This window comes from Ptychodera flava, chromosome 22, assembly GCF_041260155.1.
Source record: "Ptychodera flava strain L36383 chromosome 22, AS_Pfla_20210202, whole genome shotgun sequence".
Classification (NCBI taxonomy): domain Eukaryota; kingdom Metazoa; phylum Hemichordata; class Enteropneusta; family Ptychoderidae; genus Ptychodera; species Ptychodera flava.
Genome location: NC_091949.1, coordinates 24,535,713 through 24,555,186, shown reverse-complemented (window position 1 = coordinate 24,555,186; position 19,474 = coordinate 24,535,713). Strand labels below are relative to the sequence as shown.

Below are 19,474 nucleotides of genomic sequence, written 5' to 3'. Positions count from 1 at the left end.
CGGAAAAATTTGTCGCCTTTGACCCAGCTCCTTGCTTTGTAATTTACCAGTCCTATAATGTGTACAAAGAAAGGCAATTTGTCTAAAATCAAGTATTCAAATAAGTGACGGAGTGTTTTCGATCATTTTTCATAGACTGGTGACAAACTGGGTGTTTATAATGAGATTACAAGGAAGGGTCTCTCGTTAAACATCCTTCTGACAGAATCGCTCGAACCGCATGCTGCTCCGTAATTCGTAGTGAGCAAAGTCGAACATATATTTATCGTTCTGTTCAAGTACCTGCTTACTGTTTTTGTTTCCTTATAATGATTGTATAGAGAAAAACATGTATCCACAGCATAAGTATAGTTTCAAGTTCACTAGTCACGAAATATTTTCGCAAAATGACCGTTATGACTCGTATCGTACGACACAATCGTACAGTGTGGCATTAAGATATTTGCGCTGCCACCTTCATATTCAGTTCAATTTGTTGTGCTACAGGATCAAACACGGCTATCAAAATGTCAGGTACTTTCGTTCTATTGGCCGGGATACCATTCTCCAGGAAATACGGAATCAGTACATGGTGTGAAACTTGATTCAATCTTTGTTTTAAAAATATGACTTATTTGTTTTTGTTTTTCAAAATTTGAAAATGGTAGTAAAGCATATATTTATTTCCCCTGTCCTCTTCAGTTGACAGATGTACTTTGAATCCATTGGTTGTTCCAAGTAGCTTCATCATTCTGCATTTTATGGTCCTTTGAATGAATGTTACAGTTATTGTCATGAATGCAAAGTTCAAGATGGCGTTTCTAATATCATTTGTAAAGGTAGTGTTGTTTTATCTGCTGGAATTATGCCATTTGCCGAGGGCAGGGCTCCTTGGCTTAAAGTGTGCCTTTGTCGGGTCATTGTCGCCTGTACTGTCGCCATCTTGGCTCATTCATGGCATTTTTACCTGACCAAATCATTGTCACCGAGTTACTCTTCTGATGAAACAGTGGTAAAATTACTGACTTTATTAATCTGTTCACACATACATCACCTCTACGATTTTTACTGCAACCATCAAATTGTATGAAATTGCTATTCTTAATAACTGTGAAAGTTCGCTCGCGACCTACCTCAATGAAAGAAAACTTATTAAAAAATCTCAGCTATCGTCCCAAAAACTTTTGATAATATTTCCATTGCCTTTGTTCTGGAGAAAAGAATTATTCTTGTTGTTCCCCGAGGTGTCCTTTAGTACAGAGTACGAGCTGTGCAAAGACACAGTTTGTACAAAATACAATTTTATTGTTGATGACTGAACTCTATTCAGGACTATCCTTCAGTTGTGAACAACATTAGGGATAATATATGCATACAAGTTGTCTTGACAATTGAAAAAATGGCATTTTTGATATGACATGGGGGATAGAACAGGAAATTGGATTTGGCAATCACAACAAAAAATAATTAAAAGTACATGACAAATTAAAGTAAAACTTAGAGTCGAAGTAAATTAAAGATCAAGCAACACACTCAGAAGACAATACACGAACGAAATAAACATACACAAGACAAAACACACAGAAAAATCCATCAGAGAAAGACGAGAAAGAAACACTCCTATTTATGAGCAGTTTGTGATTGCAAAGAAGATAATTCTTACGATATCAACCGGCAGTTGAGATTATTTTATGCCAAAGACAATTCTCGTATCAATGATGATTTCACCGTTCACATTCTGACAAGACAAACCCTTTTATCAGCGTATTGTCTCTCTCGTTCACATGATTGAATTGTGAAAGTGAACTATTTTCCACTTTCCATCAATCTTTTGCCATACACGAGTTTCCTGTGTCCGATGAGTGACTGCGCTGCCAGATCTGTTGACAACCAAAAAGGAAATAATAAATACCTAGGAAGGGAATTAAAGCAGTCGTTTCATGTTTTATCAATTGACCACAAACAGAATGGTGTTCATCGCCACCGTGTCTGAGCAATGGCTTTGAGATCAATTTCAATTACAGTACAAATACGTTTTTCTTTAGCGAGTGCAAGTCATTTCGTCAGAACTTGACATCGTTCTTGAAGATTGGATGAATACTTTAATAAAGTATATACAAAAACACGGCTAGATGGAAAATTCAATAACACATGGACTGTATATCAAAATATTACTCGATTAATAGATTTTATGTATGTATTAAGGTATTATTCACTGCAGAGTCTACGAAGATTAACTGAATATGTAGATAGCTCATGAATATGCAGATTTGTGAACAACATTAATATGCAAGAAATGTCCATTATGGTATGTAAATAACATGGAGTACTAATATATTCTTAAAGGTATACCGTCACCTGTTCCAATTTTGCCACAGTTACCATGGAAAGAGAAAATCTAACCAATCACAGATTTTAAACGGATGAAACAGCGCCCTCACATAGGCATTTTGAATACCAAGGAACGCCCCTTTGACCATATATGGGCATATTAGATTACAGGTGACTGTATACCTTTAAAGCCAAACTTTTACATGTATTTTCTCTGATGCTTCACCCATACAGTGACCAATCCAAGCTCGACTAGACAAATGGATGATGAATTTTCTGAAAATCGTATTGACAGGTGACCTTTAACCTTATACTGTACCGCCTAGGCAAGCCATGAAGCCATTATAGTACGACTACGCCGTGATAAGATTAAAATGATTAAAATGACTTCAACGAAAACAAGGCAGTATTGCTGAAGGCAATGAGTACTTGGGCCGTGATAGAGTAATTTTGAGGACAATATATACTACTATTCAAATATGGTCTTGAATTTCCTCCTGTCAATGAGGCGTTTGATTTACTGGTTATTAAACGAAGCAATGGCATGACAACGGCAAAATATGTCTAGCAACTTTTGTGGAGTTTGAGGCAGGGGTTCTTTATTTATAGCGGGAATTGCTTAAACTCCTTAAATATTCAAATTACAGCAAATTTCTTTTGTTCTCGATGGTAGATGTCTAATATTTAGATGGGCATATTTAGATTTCTACCCTATAGTTATCCCTATATACCAAAAATCGGACATCCAGCTCTATTGGCTTGCTCAGAATTAGATATGCGCATAATTAATGAGATACAATATGTGGTGTCATAAGGTGTCCCATCATACCATTTATGAAGGGTGTAGCACTTGTGGTTACTGAGTTGTGGACAAATATATATATTTGAGGTCAAAGGTCATCGAGGTCACGTGACATTTTGTCAAAATAATTGTATTGCTAAGTAATTCCTATATACCAAAAATCAGACCTCTAGCTCTATTGGCGCGCTCAAAATTATATATGCGCATAATTAATGAGGTACAATATGTGGTGTCATAAGGTGTCTTATCATACCAAATATGAAGGATGTAGCACTTGTGGTTACTGAGTTGTGGACAAATATATATATTTGAGGTCAAAGGTCATTCAGGTCACGTCACATTTTGTCATAATAATTGTATTGCTAAGTTATTCCTATATACCAAAAATCAGACCTCTAGCTCTATTTGCTCGCTCAAAATAAGATATGCACATAATTAATGAGTACAATATATGGTGTCATAAGGTGTCCTTTCATACCAAATATGAAGGGTGTAGCACTTGTGGTTACTGAGTTGTGGACAAATATGTATATTTGAGGTCAAAGGTCATTGAGGTCACGTGACGTTTTGTCAAACAAATTATTTTGTTAACTTATCCCTATATACCAGAAATCAGACCTCTTGCTCTATTGGCTCGCTCATAATTAGATATGCACATAATTAATGGAGTACAATATGTGGCATCATAAGGTGTCCCATCATACCAAATATGAAAGGTTTAGCACTTGTGGTTACTGAGTTATGGACAATAATGTATATTTGAGGTCAAAGGTCACCAAGGTCACATGATATTTTGTCAAAATGTCTGAGATATCTGCGTGAACCGATGGGACTCACTGATGGACTCACGGACGGATATGAGCCAATCTATAAGCCCCTGGACTTTATCCGTGGGGACAAAAAAACTGTGTCACTGCATCCTTTAGGCAATATGAATACGATGAGAAACTAAATTTTTATTTTTCTTGGCATCATACATGCGAGTCTATGGAGAACTGCCTTATACATGGGAGTCTATGGAGGTGTAAACTAAAAGTCCTCTAACACGGCCAAATTTGATAGCATTGTGAAACAAATCGACGTGCATCTGTATGGGGTTGGGTACTAGGCGTGAACGGACGGACGGACGCACGGACATGACCAAACCTATAAGTCCCCTCGGACTTCGTCCGTGGTGATTTAAAACAACGCAACAGTTATTACAGCTACACCGGCGGTAGCTTCATATCCAGAGCCCCGTACGGTCTGCCGCCGTCGCTTGAAAACAATCTCATGCACCCGGCCATATGGGCAGCTGGCCGGATCCACAGGCGTACGGAATGTTTCCTAGATCGTCGTCGGATGGGAAGTGACGGACACTGCATGCACCGTGAGGCCGAAGGCCGAACCTCGGTACTGTATAACAATACCAAGGTATGACGCGGAAAAATCGACCGGTGGCCCGAAACAAACGAAATAAAGCATCTACCTCAAAAAAATTACATCGACCGGTCGGAAATACCTTCAAACTTTCAAATCTTTACTCTGGTTACAGCATTTCTTTCAAATCTGCCAGTTATGGGCGATAATTAACTGTCCGGCGAGTACTCGCACTTGCATTGCCACTTCGCCATTTTGAATAGCTTTTTTACTCCCGAAAGCCTTTGCAAGTGGACGAGTGACCCTGTGAAGAGTTTGTTTACAAATGTCAGATGGCGGGATTCACAAGCATAACTTTCCCATCGTTTACGTTGATTGCCTTGTTGCCAGATAGCTGAAGTTGTATTCACTGACAGTATAAAATTTACCTAACGGTTAACGGTTGAATTTAGCGGGTGTGGGGTCACGGGGTCACTCTTCCACTCGCAAAGGCTTACGGAGTAAAAAAGCTATTCAAATGGCGAAGTGGCAATGCAAGTGCGAGTACTCGCCGGACAGTTAATTATCGCCCATAACTGGCAGATTTGAAAGAAATGCTGTAACCAGAGTAAAGATTTGAAAGTTTGAAGGTATTTCCGACCGGTCGATGTAATTTTTTTGAGGTAGATGCTTTATTTCGTTTTGTTTCGGGCCACCGGTCGATTTTTCCGCGTCATACCTGGTATTGTTATACAGTACCGAGGTTCGGCCTTCGGCCTCACGGTGCATGCAGTGTCCGTCACTTCCCATCCGACGACGATCTAGGAAACATTCCGTACGCCTGTGGCCGGATGCATGACTTCCCGGAGAAGGCGAGCTGTCACGTTCAAGCTCAGGATTATTTGTCGATCAAATTTCAGTAAATTTACCTTACCTAGATAAATTTTGTCTATAGGCTGAAATTTCGCCGAAGTTTGACAAAATTACATCGATTTTTCAGGTTCATATGCGACATTTTTGAGTTTTGAGTGCAGACAGAAATATGTTTTGAGGCAACATGGCTGCGACCCCATGTTGACCCCTAGCCCTGCGTACGATGCTATGTGCTACAGCTAACACACAGCATCGTACGCAGGGCCAGCGAGAGAGTTGCCGACATCGACGGTTATTTACGAGAAGTGAATAAAGACTGTCATTTTTGGAAGCGATCGAGTAGCTGAGGTAGGCTGGGATACGACTTGGGCCCAAGAACGCTGAATTTCGGCAGTAATTTGGCTTTTTACGTCAAGTCCCAAATGGATTTGAAGTCACCGACCCAACGTACGGGTCTTTGCAGGGCTGTGGTGAGCGGGCGGTTAGCTGTAGCGGAACACACAGCATCGTACGCAGGGCTAGTTGACCCCCAAGTGAAAATGTGTTCGCGATCAATCTTCCTATATTTTTTTCAGAATTTTCAACAAAATCATTGCTTCTTACATCTTTTGTAAAATATAAAATACTAAAATATAACTGCGATGTGCCATGTCTCCAGATTTCTAAAATATCGTTCGTTGACCGTTCGACGCAAACTTGTGACGCAGTTGAAATTCAATACTGACCGCCAAATAATCTTAATGAGACGAGATCAGTCTAGACATCCTCCAAATTATCCAACCATTCGCATTGGAGTTCAGCTCGCTTAGAGTATCATAACATTTTTCGGCCTTCTTTTAGATCGACCCTAATATCTCCCATTTAGGAAATAAATACACAAGCTACCTCGACAAAACTTCGTGCACCATCCAAGACCAAACGCACTACAAATCTGTCTTGACGTCATCATCTCCTTACATGGTAATCGGCATACCGTATTTTTTAGCAAAGGGGACACAGAATACGTCGGCGTATTCAGTTTCAAACGTATTACATTGTGTGATGTTGTCAAAAAAAAGTCATGTTACTGCAGTGGTATAAATTACAAAACACAAAAGTTCAAATCAGTTTATTTGGACTGGCTTTACCCAACTTTCATATTGTTTCTTATGCCAGATTTGACCACGTGCTTACTGGCGACCCCTTTTCATGCAAATTTTGTGTCAAATGATGTGTTCCCCTGGAAAAACAAACGTACGATTTCTAAATGAAGGAGGCGAAATTTGCCCTCAAGACTCGAAACCACCCCTTATGGGGTGTACCTAGCTATTTTTAACGAGCTTCTCGAATCTGCAGCTCTATTTCGAAATGATGGTCTGGTTTTCTCAGCTCAAGGATAAGTGTTCTCCATTGCTGTGGGCATTACTATTCTCAACCGGGGGTGCAGTTTCCAGTCGTAATGTTTTTCATTGTGTCCGGGATATAAAACCTTTCCTTTTCAAACTTTCTCTTTGATTAACACTAATCCACATCTTGTCAGTGATTAAACATGTTTCAAGTTTAAATGTTAAATTCTGGTCTCGAGCCCTCCTGTTCGACCAAACCGAATTACCCCTCCCACTTTGGCTCGTCCAGTGGGTGTAGCAAGGGTCGTGCCATCGCCTAGTAAACGGAGGGTGCATTAATTGTTGCATTTCGATGCACATTTTGATTATATTCAGAAGATTTTGTGGCAAAAACTCAGATAGAGAAGCATTTATATTCACATCTCACTTATTCAAGACTGGCTGAGAGCAGCACTTCCATTCAGTTAACATCATTACGCCATTTATTATGCCAAGAAAGATGAAGCCAATACATTTTGCCCTCCCTGGTCTCAGCCAGAAATGGTTATACCTTACAGTTTTTCCCACGGAATGAAAACAAATGTACTTGGGCTGAGGCCCAAGTACAACAAGATGAACACCATAACACTTTGAAAACAATAAAAATGTGATTCATTACCAAAAGAATTTTGACAACGAAGTATTTTGATGTCTATCTCATGAAGACTGTCTTTTGAATGTCTTAGGGAAACTTACTCAGTCATTCTCTGCCTCAGTCTGACGTAAGCAATACAAGCTGCATCTGGACCAATCACGTGCACACGGGGGTTTACTATGGTTACAGCACAATTTTCTGTAGGGGCTGGAGAAAGACAAATATGGCAACATTGATTTCAAATTCAAAGTGCGACAAAATTAATATCTAGGTAAATAAAAACTTTCTTGGGTGATTGCATTGTAGTCAAATCTCAGAGGTCACGTCCTCATAGTTGGTCCACGACAAGGCAGGCACCCCTCTGTTGTGGTCAGCAAGCATCTGCTAATGGTTGTATTTTGTAGAATTACCTCAATGCGCAACAAATCTGACCGAATTACACAAGTGTTGATAAAGTAAGATCAATATATGAGTTTTAATTTCACTGGTGCCATACTCAAAGATTTCTGTGTCACTGACATTTCAGATATGCAATATCATAATTATAATAAAACCCTGATGCTAATTTTGGCTTTATGCTTCTCTCTTCCTATACTAATTATTAAGGTAGCACGCACCTTGAAAGTGAAAGACTTAAACTTTTGCTCAAACTTTCCTTAAATAATCTTTTAACCACTCTATTTCAAAATCAATAATAAAAATCGGGGGTCACCATGCAAAATTTGGTACTAGAGAAACAAATAACCCAAAATTTACCGCTATTTAAAATTCAAAATGGCTGCCATCCCTGTGTTAACTCTATAAAGAACAATATATTTTTTTGAATTTTGGAAGACTAAGCAAGAGAAAAGTTTTCTTCCACCAAGAGCTTTAAAATGAACCCCAACAAGTGGTAGATCAGAAAAGAATTGTAAAAGTTTGAGAGTCCGAATATCTGTCCCCGAGGCGCGTTCTACCTTAAGTGTTTCACCGACCCGAAATTAATGCCACAACAACCCTATCTATGCAAAGGCTTCTTGTACATAGTGATAATTGTTCTTGGCCCCTTATGTGAGGACCACTCACATATTTGGTTGTATTCTGTGTAACCTTTGATAAATACACCAGTTTTTGTAAATGTAAATTTAATTTATGGCTAAACAAAGTTCTCAGCGTGAAGATTAACTATCAAAAATCCACCCTTTGGGAGAAGCTGTATTACAGAATCCTATCTTCTCAGACAATGCATGATGTGTGTGATTAGAATTACGAACGTAGATATTGACCTTTTACCCCACTTGACAAGCATGTAGGTCACTCCAGCTTGGTCACCCTTGAATCTTTTGACAAATATCAATAATTTCCTTTATGAGATTAATCTACTATAGAGTGCAACAGACTGGTAAAGTTTGGTAATATATTATTTTGATAGAAGTAAACGTTTCACTTACTCTTGCCAAAGTAAAACTTTTGAAAGTCCAATCCTTCGGCGAGATGACCCTCTGTGCAGGGTTCAAAACAAGAAACGTTTGACGCCAACTTGTCACTGTTGAATAGGAAATTTTGAAAGACCAAGGAATTTGATAAAATTGCACAAATAAGGCATATAATAGGGAGCCTTCAGTAATTACAAGGGGGGTGGGCCGGGGGAACTGGGGGAGGGTCACTTTTTAGAAAACAGTTCAAGGGGGAGGGTCACTTTTTATAAACCTATCTTGGGGGGAGGGTCACTTTTGACAGAAGCTGATTTTATGGCCAAAACTTTGATTGTCCGTGTGATGTTTCCTGAATAGGAAATCACCAACAAAATAGGTACACACTTATAGACCGCCATGCATAGTGAATTGACATTTTGGTGAAATTTCAAAATCAAGTTTCTTACACAACCATAGACTTGTAACCACTCTAGTCTAATCAAGAACAATAATCTAAATAGTCTAGCATACAGAAATGCACAGATTTACCTAATTTTGTACTGAAAAAAAATTATTCATAGTTTCATCATAGACCCCATGCATAGTGAATCGACATTTTGGTGAAATTCCAAAATCAAGTTTCTTACACAACCATGGACTTGTAACCACTCTAGTCTAATGAAGAACAATAATGTGAATAATCAAGCATACATAAATGCACAGATTTATCTAATTTTGTACTGAAAAAAAATTATTCATAGTTTCATCATAGACCCCATGCATAGTGAATCAACATTTCAGCGAAATTCCAAAATCAAATTTCTTACCCAACCATAGACTTGTAACCACTCTAGTCTAATCAAGAACATTAATATCAATAATCAAGAGTACACAAATGCAAAGATATACCTATTTTTGTATTGGAAAAAACTATTCATAATTTCATCATAGACACCATGGATAGTGAACCAACTTTTTAGATGGAATTCAGAAATCAGTTTCTTGTACACAAATGCACATTTTACTTCCCTATTTAAGCAAAGTACATTTAAATACATTATCAAACATGTATAATATACAGATATAACATATTTAGTGGGGGTAAATTGTCAATAATTTGCCTGATAGACTCCATGTATTATGATTTGAAATATTTGGATGAAGCACTAAATCAGCCACATCTTGCCTTCTTATAGTTGCACAAAAGATGGTGACCCTCCCTCAAATGTATGAAATAAAATATCTCTTTAAAAATCCTTGCGTGATAAATTGTGACTGGCCCTCCAAAAACACCAGCCCTCCCCTCTGTATTTTGTCCCTAACATAACGATTGAATCAATTGTTATGTAAATTAGCTGATACTGTTTTAGTTATTCTTGGGGAGAATAACGCAGTGGTTGGGGGGGTCACGTTTTAGAATGTGGGACAAGGGGGAGGGTCACATTTTAGACAGGAGGATAGGGGGGAGGGTCACATTTTACGGTACAGGTGTGTGCGAAATTCCCCCGGCCCACCCCCTGTAATTACTGAAGACTCCCTAACTGTAGAGAAAGACACGTAGACCCAATTTTAATGGCCATGGACACAACAAAGACTAAGATCAGGCGACGTTCAAAATTTTGCGGAAACGTTTAAACATTTAAGAGGAAATGAAGCATTGATACTTTTATTACTGTCATTACATATTTTTTACATTTTTCCTTATTCATGTTTCACCATTATGCACACCAACTCGCAAACATTACAGTAAGTTTCAGTCTTTTATTGCCATCTTTACTTTGATCTTCTTGCGGCAATAAATCACTGCTTAGTTACGACCAGGATGCTCCGTTATTGAAGTACTGGGTAACTTAACCCTTTGAGTGCTGTAATTTTTTCCCTCCAAAATTCAGTGCAACATTTTACCGATTTTTATAAATTTTTCTGCAATCGTTTGGATAATTTTGGATTAAATGGATATCACATCTCTTTGGCTGAAGGTTTTTATCAAAATTTTGGCAGGAATCTGAAAAAAATTGACTGGGGTATATTTTATGAAGATGACAAAAATTGACTTTGGCGCTCAAAGGGTTCTAATGTTAGAAATACCATGAACCTACCTACCTGTAGGCATTATAGTCTTTCCGGTCTATCGCGCCTAGGAATTCTTTAGTCAGTTTGATTATTTCCTCTTGAAGATCTTCATGTAAATAAAAACAATATTTTTAATGTTTTATGTTTGTGATAGAGAAAAGTAATATGCTGCTGATAATGCCATGATATTTAAAAAGACATATCCCAAGGGATTAGATGTATGATGTTTACCAAGGTTTGGATATTCACTGAAACTGTAATTCAGTATGGGTAAATTTAACTCCGTTAACATGCCTCTGTAAAGCAGGGTAAGTAGGTCGGAGGAAAAGTTTTTTTATTTTTATTTTTGTTGATCGTGAACCATAGAATACCGTGGGATTTAGAGAATATACTCGAAATTTTTGAAAATACGACAAAATGTCCAGGGCCGAAGGATTTTCCTACTCCAAGGGTAGGCGGGCTATCAAAAATGCAAATTTTTTTTTTTATTTGGCCTAAAAATAGTGATCCTTATTCTTTAATTCAGAAGAACGCCCCCTGTGAGTGTGAATGTGTATATTTATGCCTTTCGATTGTCTATCTGTACGCCAAGCTGCACGCCTGGGCAAGCAGTATGCTTGTCATATTTTCAATTTACTGTGACCTGCCATAAAGCCCCATTGCCTGTATCATTTTGTATTGCTTTCGATGACTTGGTTTCAAATCAAAAGCACCTTATTTAAAGTGTGACCACACATTTTGTTTCTCAAACATTGGCAACAAACGTAAAAGTTAGATTTTCACAATTAATTTTTTACTCGTAAGTCATATATGGCCGCTGCGAAATGAAACAATGAACGATCGACCGAATACATCGCCATTGAAACGGTGGTATTTTCAAAAACAATATGGCTTAATAATGGGAATAAAAAACAACGCAAAGCACAACAGGAAAAGCTATTACGGTTTTTTATTTGAAAGGAAAATAAGATTTATTCACAAATAATTACTTTGATTGAAGATGTACCAGGCGCCAAATGTAAAATAATTATTTTACACATTAGAAGAACATATTCATACGAAAAGGGTGTATTTGCATGTATTTATCAATAAAAATAAACTACTATAGCATAAGTATAAATAAATCAATACAGACATAAGTAAATACATATATGAGTGAAAAAACATACATATATGTGAACCAATTCACACAAGACATGAAGACAGACACATACATACATACATACGTGCATACGTACGTGCATACATACATACATACGTACGTGCATACATACATACATACATACATACATACATACATACATACATACATACATACATACATACATACATACATACATACATACATTCATACATACATACATACATACATACATACATGCACTCACGCACGCACATACATACGTGCATACGTACGTGCATACATACATACATACATACATACATACATACATACATACATACATACATACATACATACATACATACATACATACATACATGCATGCATGCACTCACGCACGCACGCACGCACATACATACATACATACATACATACATACATACATACATACATACATACATACATATACACACATACAGGATCGAAAAGTTTACATGAGGGGAACGAAGTACGCATGCGTATATCCAGTCGCACACACACACACTCACACACACACACACACACCGCTACTCGGAAAAGTTTACATGAGGGGGAACGAAATACGCATGCGTATATCTACTCGCACACACACACACTGCTTCTGAAAAGTTTACATGAGGGGGAACGAAGTACGCATGCGTATATCCACTCGCACACACACACTTACACACACACACACACACACACAACAAACACAAAACACACATTGCTACTCTCTCTGAGATACACACACTGACGCGACGATCTGCAGGCCCGGAAGTGCCACACCGGGGAGCTCACTCCTAACTCGGACTCTACGTACCTCGCGGCGTCGAAGGCTAGTGACGATGACAAAGATGTGCGACACTTTTTCTCTTTCTTGCCTTTGTGTCGTGAGTCGGGTTCGTACAGGGCTTTACACAGTGGTAAAGTGGTAGTCGGCCTGAGTAATACTACACTGCTTAGAGGCCCCGTAAGGGTTTCTGACTTAATGGTACCTGCCATGCCGGCGAAGTTCTGCTGGGGTTAACGGCCCAACCCAGGCCAATAAAACACTGGGAGTCGTGTATTACAGCTCTCTGCCATTCGGCTTATATTCTTTAATGGTTAAATACAGCATTCAACAGGAACAACAGCAACAGCTTACTGGAACTTAAGCAACAGCTTTACTGCTAAACTCTCTGCTCTCTAAACTCTCTGCTTACTTTACTCAGGATCGTACGTAGTTCCACTCAGCAGGGAATGAATGTCTGGAATGCCAAGTATGCCCACTGGAACTAGACAGCAACGGAGTACGGAGAACCAGTCCGGGTCAGCTCCAAAATTGGAGACGCTATACCATAATATTTTCCCCCTCTCATTAGCCAATCAGCGACCAGCGCGCCATCAGTAAAAATTATATTTCCTGGCAACCTCCACATGCGTCCTTCGTTACGTACGCCATACTGTGTCGAACTCCCGCGCCGTATTCTGTCACAATGTCGAACAGTTGTGTGGCCACTCTGTCAAAACACAATTTCAAAATCGCGTACCAGTTTTATTCTGGCTAAGACAACCAAACCCCATATATCGCTGTGATTCCTAGACTCTGGCTTGAAGTCCTGCGAAATATAAATCGTGTACCTACACAGATCGTTCAGAATACCCCATTTGTATCGGAGATGGCAGCGATACAAATTCTACCGTATGGGGAACAGTTGTGTGGCCACTCTGTCGACACATTTTCAAAATCGCGTACCATTTTTAGTCTGCGTTTGACAACTACAAAACAGGTATCGTTTTAAAGCTCTGACATTGCTCTTCTTTCTTGCAAAATTTTATACGCGTACCTACACAAATAACCTTTATAACAGTATTTCTAATAGAGATGACGAACATCGACAAAATGATTCTCGGTACTTGAGCGAAATCGATAAACTGGGGGTAGAAATGAATCGTCAATATTTCGAATATTTGTTCACTAATCGGACTCCTTGTTGGACATGACCTTCTGCAGAACACGTGGATTATGTTGACTGTCGAAATTCGTCGAAATTCACAAGACAGGGGCTTAATAAGCGGCCCAAAACTGCCGATCACACTTGGTGGGTAATTTGTGACCAAGCGTGACCTGTACTTTATTAATGATGTAATCTGGTCGATGATTGGCTGAATGCCGGAATACATTATCATAATGAGTCTCCAATTTTGGAGCTGACCCGGACTGAGAACTGGAATTTTCAAACTAATATTAAGAGCCACTGTGTATTTTCTAATAAACTCATTTTCACGCCTACGACATTTTAGTGCCTGATGTACAAGGCAGTGGTATTTTTTTACGAATTTTCATTAGTTCTACGCGTGAATTTTTTGATCGAAAAATTGATGCTTTGTAAAGTTTGGTCAAACATCAAATGTATTCACTTTTCCCCGGACGTTTTTTGATGAAAGTCATATGGTCAACCCGGTCAATGTAGTATCATTCGACTCTTAAGGGGAGAACCATTTGATTTCTGGGGGGGATATGGAGGATTTTGAGAAAAAAAAATTTGTCACCAGGTGAGAGAGAAGAAAAAAAAAATTGATCCTGTCATGGCCTGAGAAAAAAAAAATTGTCAGAACAGACAGAAGAGAAAAAAAAAATTGTCACAATGCACCAGAAATAAGCAAAATTTGGAAACCTTATTCTCATGTATTCTTTGCCGGCGCGCCGCCATAGGCGGCGCAAATGTTTTACCACAAGCAATTCTTATGTTTCTTTTCCCAGCACTTATGATATAAGCATGCACTACATAGGTCTACTTTACACCTCAGTACACTCAATGTTTTCCTTCCCTTTTCTGACCCAAGAAATCATTTTTCAGGATTTCTGTTGCAATATCTCAATGGCATAGGCACTATCTAAAGGGGACTATTTGACTTCTGTAAATTGTGAAAATTTAAAACACAAGACAGGATTTAATAAAGTAGTGTAAAAACCAATATATTTTTTCAATATAAATTTGTTAGAAAGATGTACCTTCACAATGAAAAATTGAGGAACAACAAATATAATGAAATACAATGTGTGAGCCTTGTTTTTCTGACCACAAACACCGGATCGCAAACATACCATATCCAGGCTTTTCATTAGAAGCTGGCAGCTGGAGAAATGACACAAGAAGGTCACAGATTTTCCGTTCCTGTATATTCATTTGTCTTCAGTCTCTGGCAAACAGAACTGTTTTTCACAAATTGTATTGTCATTGTTTGGTTGTTGAATATTGTGACTCAAAAACTGATCATGCAAAAAATGTAAAAAATATCAGTGTTCAATGTCATTTTCAAACAGTTTTACCGAGTGCAAAATAAACTGAAACTCCTCTCAGATTGCACCATTAAACACATCAATTTCTCAAAATTTCCAATACGAGAGGGGGAATCCCCCTCTCGTGCTCTCCCCCTTGGGGTATTCTAACAGTTTCACTTAGTAAAAAAATTAAAAACTCCTCTCAGACTGCACCATTGCACACATCAATATCTTAAAAATGTCCATGCAAGATAGGGGAAAGCCCCTGTGACACTTTCCCCCTAAGCCTCTCTCATGTTCTCCACCTGTACTTTCAAATTCTGCCTGGTCAGATATCCTAGTGAAAACCCTGTCATAATATCCATCCAAATTAAACAATATACTATATGATTAGATACTGCGTGATCTTTTATATCTTTATTTTATTGTGACTTTGAATTTCATTTTGATGTGTTCACCTTTTTTTAACCATCATGAGATAACTGATGATAGTCTAGCAGGGTACATCAGGATTTCAAAGGTCTTTACTGTTGCTGTATTTTGTAAATTTTACAATTACATGTATTGGTATTTAACTTTTCTAAGTGGGAGGATCTGTCAAAATTTCAGAGTTAGAGATGGAGGTTACTCAAATTCATCATGGTTGGCGAAGGGGGGGGGTCAATTGAAATTTCGGAGTTTCAGGCTGTAAATAATGCCCAATGACGGCTCCCTTATATACAACGCATTACAAACTTGAAAAAAAAAATTTGCACTGCTACTCAATTCAAAAAAAAAAAAATTGATGCAGGTCTGACAGTAGAAAAAAAAAATTGCTGTCACTCTGACAGGAAAAAAAAATTTGCTCCCATACCCTCTTCCTCCATACCCCCCCCCCGAAATAAAATGGTTCTCCCCTAATGGTACGAAATGTGTCAAACTGTCATCCGACCCCTATCGACCCCTAGCGTTTTCACGTAATGGGGGCTTTCTTTCTGCCTACTTTTAGTGATTTTCTAAAATGTGGACGCCTTATGTAAACATAGCCAGGCCGTCAGGCCTGCAGTTGAGGACCGGGGCAGCAGGTCACCTCGACCCCTGTCCGTTTCGACCCAAGTAATTCACACCCTCTTGTCGTTGTTTGTGGTCAAATCAATCCCGGTGCCTTAGTCACTTCGACCTCAGTCAGTTTTCATGTTACATGTACCTGACAACGTTTTACTGAGTACATTATGCAACTTGTTTCTGTGAGAAAAACTGCTGGCTTCGCTACAACAATCCACGGGGTAGCTGTGATATCGCAGCGGTACTTGTGGCGTGTCGAACGCGCTCGGGTCAATGGTTTGGGGTCATCGCCACAGTCCTGTGGCGATGACCCCAGTGACTCGATCGCGTTCGCCACGAGTACCGCTGCGATATCACAGCTATCCACGGGGCTGTGAACACTCTGATACTTGTGGGAGCCTGGGGTACCCCGGCCCCATTGTCATTTACTGACTGGGGAACGTGTCTCACTGAAGTACGGATGGATAAAGCATGTCATTTACTGATTTTTGGAAATAAAGCATTCGTCATTATCGCAATTGCTTGCCATATGCGGCAAGATTGGATGAGCGAGGCCGGTCCGCTCGCCTTGGTGTCTTGACGCCAAATGAGCCTATTTCCGGTTTAGGCGTTGGGCTTACAGCAATGCATTATAGGATATCTTCCAGGGCGGCGTGGATCAGTGTGTGTGTGTGTGCGAGTAGATATACGCATGCGTATTTCGTTCCCCCTCATGTAAACTTTTCAGAGCAGTGTGTGTGTGTGTGTGCGAGTAGATATACGCATGCGTATTTCGTTCCCCCTCATGTAAACTTTTCCGAGTAGCAGTGTGTGTGTGTGCGAGTGGATATACGCAAGCGTATGTATATATGTATGTATGTATGTATATGTATGTATGTATGTATGTATGTATGTATTTATGTATGTATGTATGTATGTATGTATGTATGTATGTATGTATGTATGTATGTATGTATGTATTTATGTATGTATGTATGTATGTATGTATGTATATGAGTGTGTGGGTTTGTGTGTATGTGCGTGCGTGCGTGCATGAGTGCATATGGGCTATGTATGTATGTATGTATGTATGTATGTGCGTGCGTGCGTGCATGAGTGCATATGGGCTTGTGTATGTATGTATGTATGTATGTATGTATGTATGTATGTATGTATGTATGTATGTATGTATGTGCGTGCGTGCGTGAGTGCATGTATGTATGTATGTATGAATGTATGTATGTATGTATGTATGTATGTATGTATGTATGTATGTATGTATGTATGTATGTATGTATGTATGTATGTATGTATGTATGTATGTATGTATGCACGTACGTATGCACGTATGTATGTATATGTCTGTCTTCATAGGTCTTGTGTGAATTGGTTCACATATATGTATGTTTTTTCACTCATATATGTATTTACTTATGTCTGTATTGATTTATTTATACTTATGCTATAGTAGTTTTTTATTGATAAATGCATGCAAATACACCCTTTTCGTATGAATATGTTCTTCTAATGTGTAAAATAATTATTTTACATTTGGCGCCTGGTAAAGATGTGACTATCACCAACATGAAGTACCATGTCTACATAACTGAATAAGTAAAGCAAACGAGAAAACGAACATGTCAGCACGACTTGCTATGAGAGCTTGTTTTTTGAAAGGAAAGTAACATTTATTCACAAATTGTGACTTTGATAGTAGATATGTCTGTCGTAAAAATAAATCATTTTGTCTACGTAACTGTAAATAAGCAAAACAAACGAGAAAAGTACAAAGAATATTTTGAACAACAAAGTGACAATAACATAATGTCAACAGTGTAGTTTAACCGTCAAAATGAGTCACGGTTGAAGGGGCATCCTTTACCAACAAGCACACCATTAACTCAGTTGCATCAAATTTGCAGGGGGCTGTTTTATCTGTTACGGGGCTATTACGGGGTTTAAATATATGCAATATATACAGCGCCCTCGCATGGCAAACTTTAGAAACCCTTTTGTCTACACAACCTTGTCCGTTCTTTCATGCTTTATTGTGATATATTGAGACCTTTTCCGGGTGCCTTCATTTCGGGTCCCTTTAACCAAGGACAAGTGTATTGACTGAAGTTCCAAAGACACGCGCGAGACACGTGTCTCAAGGTCTATTAAAGAAGCAGGCAAAGCAGACTTACTCTGCAAACAGTAGATGAAATATTAGAAATGACACAATACCTTACCTACAAAATGCAAATCAGGCACGTAGTTTTCACTTTGGCAAATGGCTTGTGTCAATTACAATGAATACGAGCTGTTTTAGTAGAGTTCAAGGGCATGGTCATGGGGAGGAAATACCGCTCGTGTTGTTTGGTTTTCGCTCAGCCAGTACACCATAATTATGGTCATTTCGCATATTTGGCAGCGAGAATAAACTCTCACGCCGTTAGAAAAGACGCCTGACATTTGCTCATAGAACATGACGCATGCGGGGCCTACATATACGCTTTTTAAAGCCACAAATTAACAGATGGGAGACGCCGATAAATGTGTATCGGAAAGGTCACTTGCTTACCTGCCATTGTAGTCGCTATACCCAGTTGTAGCAGTGTGAAGTTAATAAACCTTGCTGTATTCGGTAGCTAAAGATTAACATTTGACCCCACTGTGCGTTAGGCAAAAATTGAATAGAACAGTATGACAGGTAAACAGGCGTGGTGTGGTCAGGTCAGCGTCGGTTGAATTTTAAACCCTCATGTCTAATAAAAAATTGGGTCATGTCGTGAACCTCCCATACGCATATGTTACGAGCCTGGTTCCCTGTCCCCTTTCTAACGCTGCTGGCGCTGAGCAGCGCAGCCAGCCGTAGAAATGGGACTGGGGACCAGACCAACTCGTCCGTCAGACGGCCACGGGCGTTGCTTGCAGTCTCTCTCATAAGTTAGTAATTTTTTTCAAGGAAAAACTTAACTTAATCTGTGCCAAAAAGATAACTTTAAAAATATGCTCGACTATCGCAAAGTACCTTGATACAGTGATAGTGATATAATCTTGAATATTTTTCGAATAATTACCGGAGTTTTCAGCAGAGGGTTGTCAGACTCAATCGGTCTTATGTGCAAAAATAAAAACGACACAAACACACAAAAGTGCAGCAAAGCAGAGAGAAGTACTTAAAGGGGAAGGTTCTGTATCAGCCTTATCTCTGAGCAAATTGACAAACTGTGCACAACTTTCAAAGGAGAACAAAGGACTACAATCACATAAACAAGTCAATGTAAACAGCCACTTTCAACCGACGC

At 38.9% G+C, this 19,474-nt stretch overlaps 1 protein-coding gene across 1 annotated transcript; it reads right to left on the bottom strand.

The window, feature by feature from the left end:
- Positions 1-992: 992 nt before the first annotated feature.
- Positions 993-18,984, bottom strand: LOC139123028 (calcium/calmodulin-dependent protein kinase type II alpha chain-like). The gene is made up of 5 exons (XM_070688974.1): positions 18,748-18,984; positions 10,780-10,855; positions 8,713-8,807; positions 7,384-7,489; positions 993-1,859 (listed from the first exon to the last, which is right to left on the bottom strand). The coding sequence occupies exons 1-5, from the start codon at positions 18,752-18,754 to the stop codon at positions 1,760-1,762; spliced, it is 384 nt and encodes a 127-aa protein (XP_070545075.1). The 5' UTR covers positions 18,755-18,984; the 3' UTR covers positions 993-1,759.
- Positions 18,985-19,474: the final 490 nt, after the last annotated feature.

Bases quoted from the DNA above. Each gene is read 5' to 3' on its own strand.
- LOC139123028 (XM_070688974.1), bottom strand. The intron at 8,808-10,779 runs GTAGGTAGGTTC...CCTATTCAACAG, and splicing joins AAAGACTATAATGCCTACAG to TGACAAGTTGGCGTCAAACG. The intron at 1,860-7,383 runs GTAAGTTTCCCT...GGTTGTCAACAG, and splicing joins CTGAGGCAGAGAATGACTGA to ATCTGGCAGCGCAGTCACTC.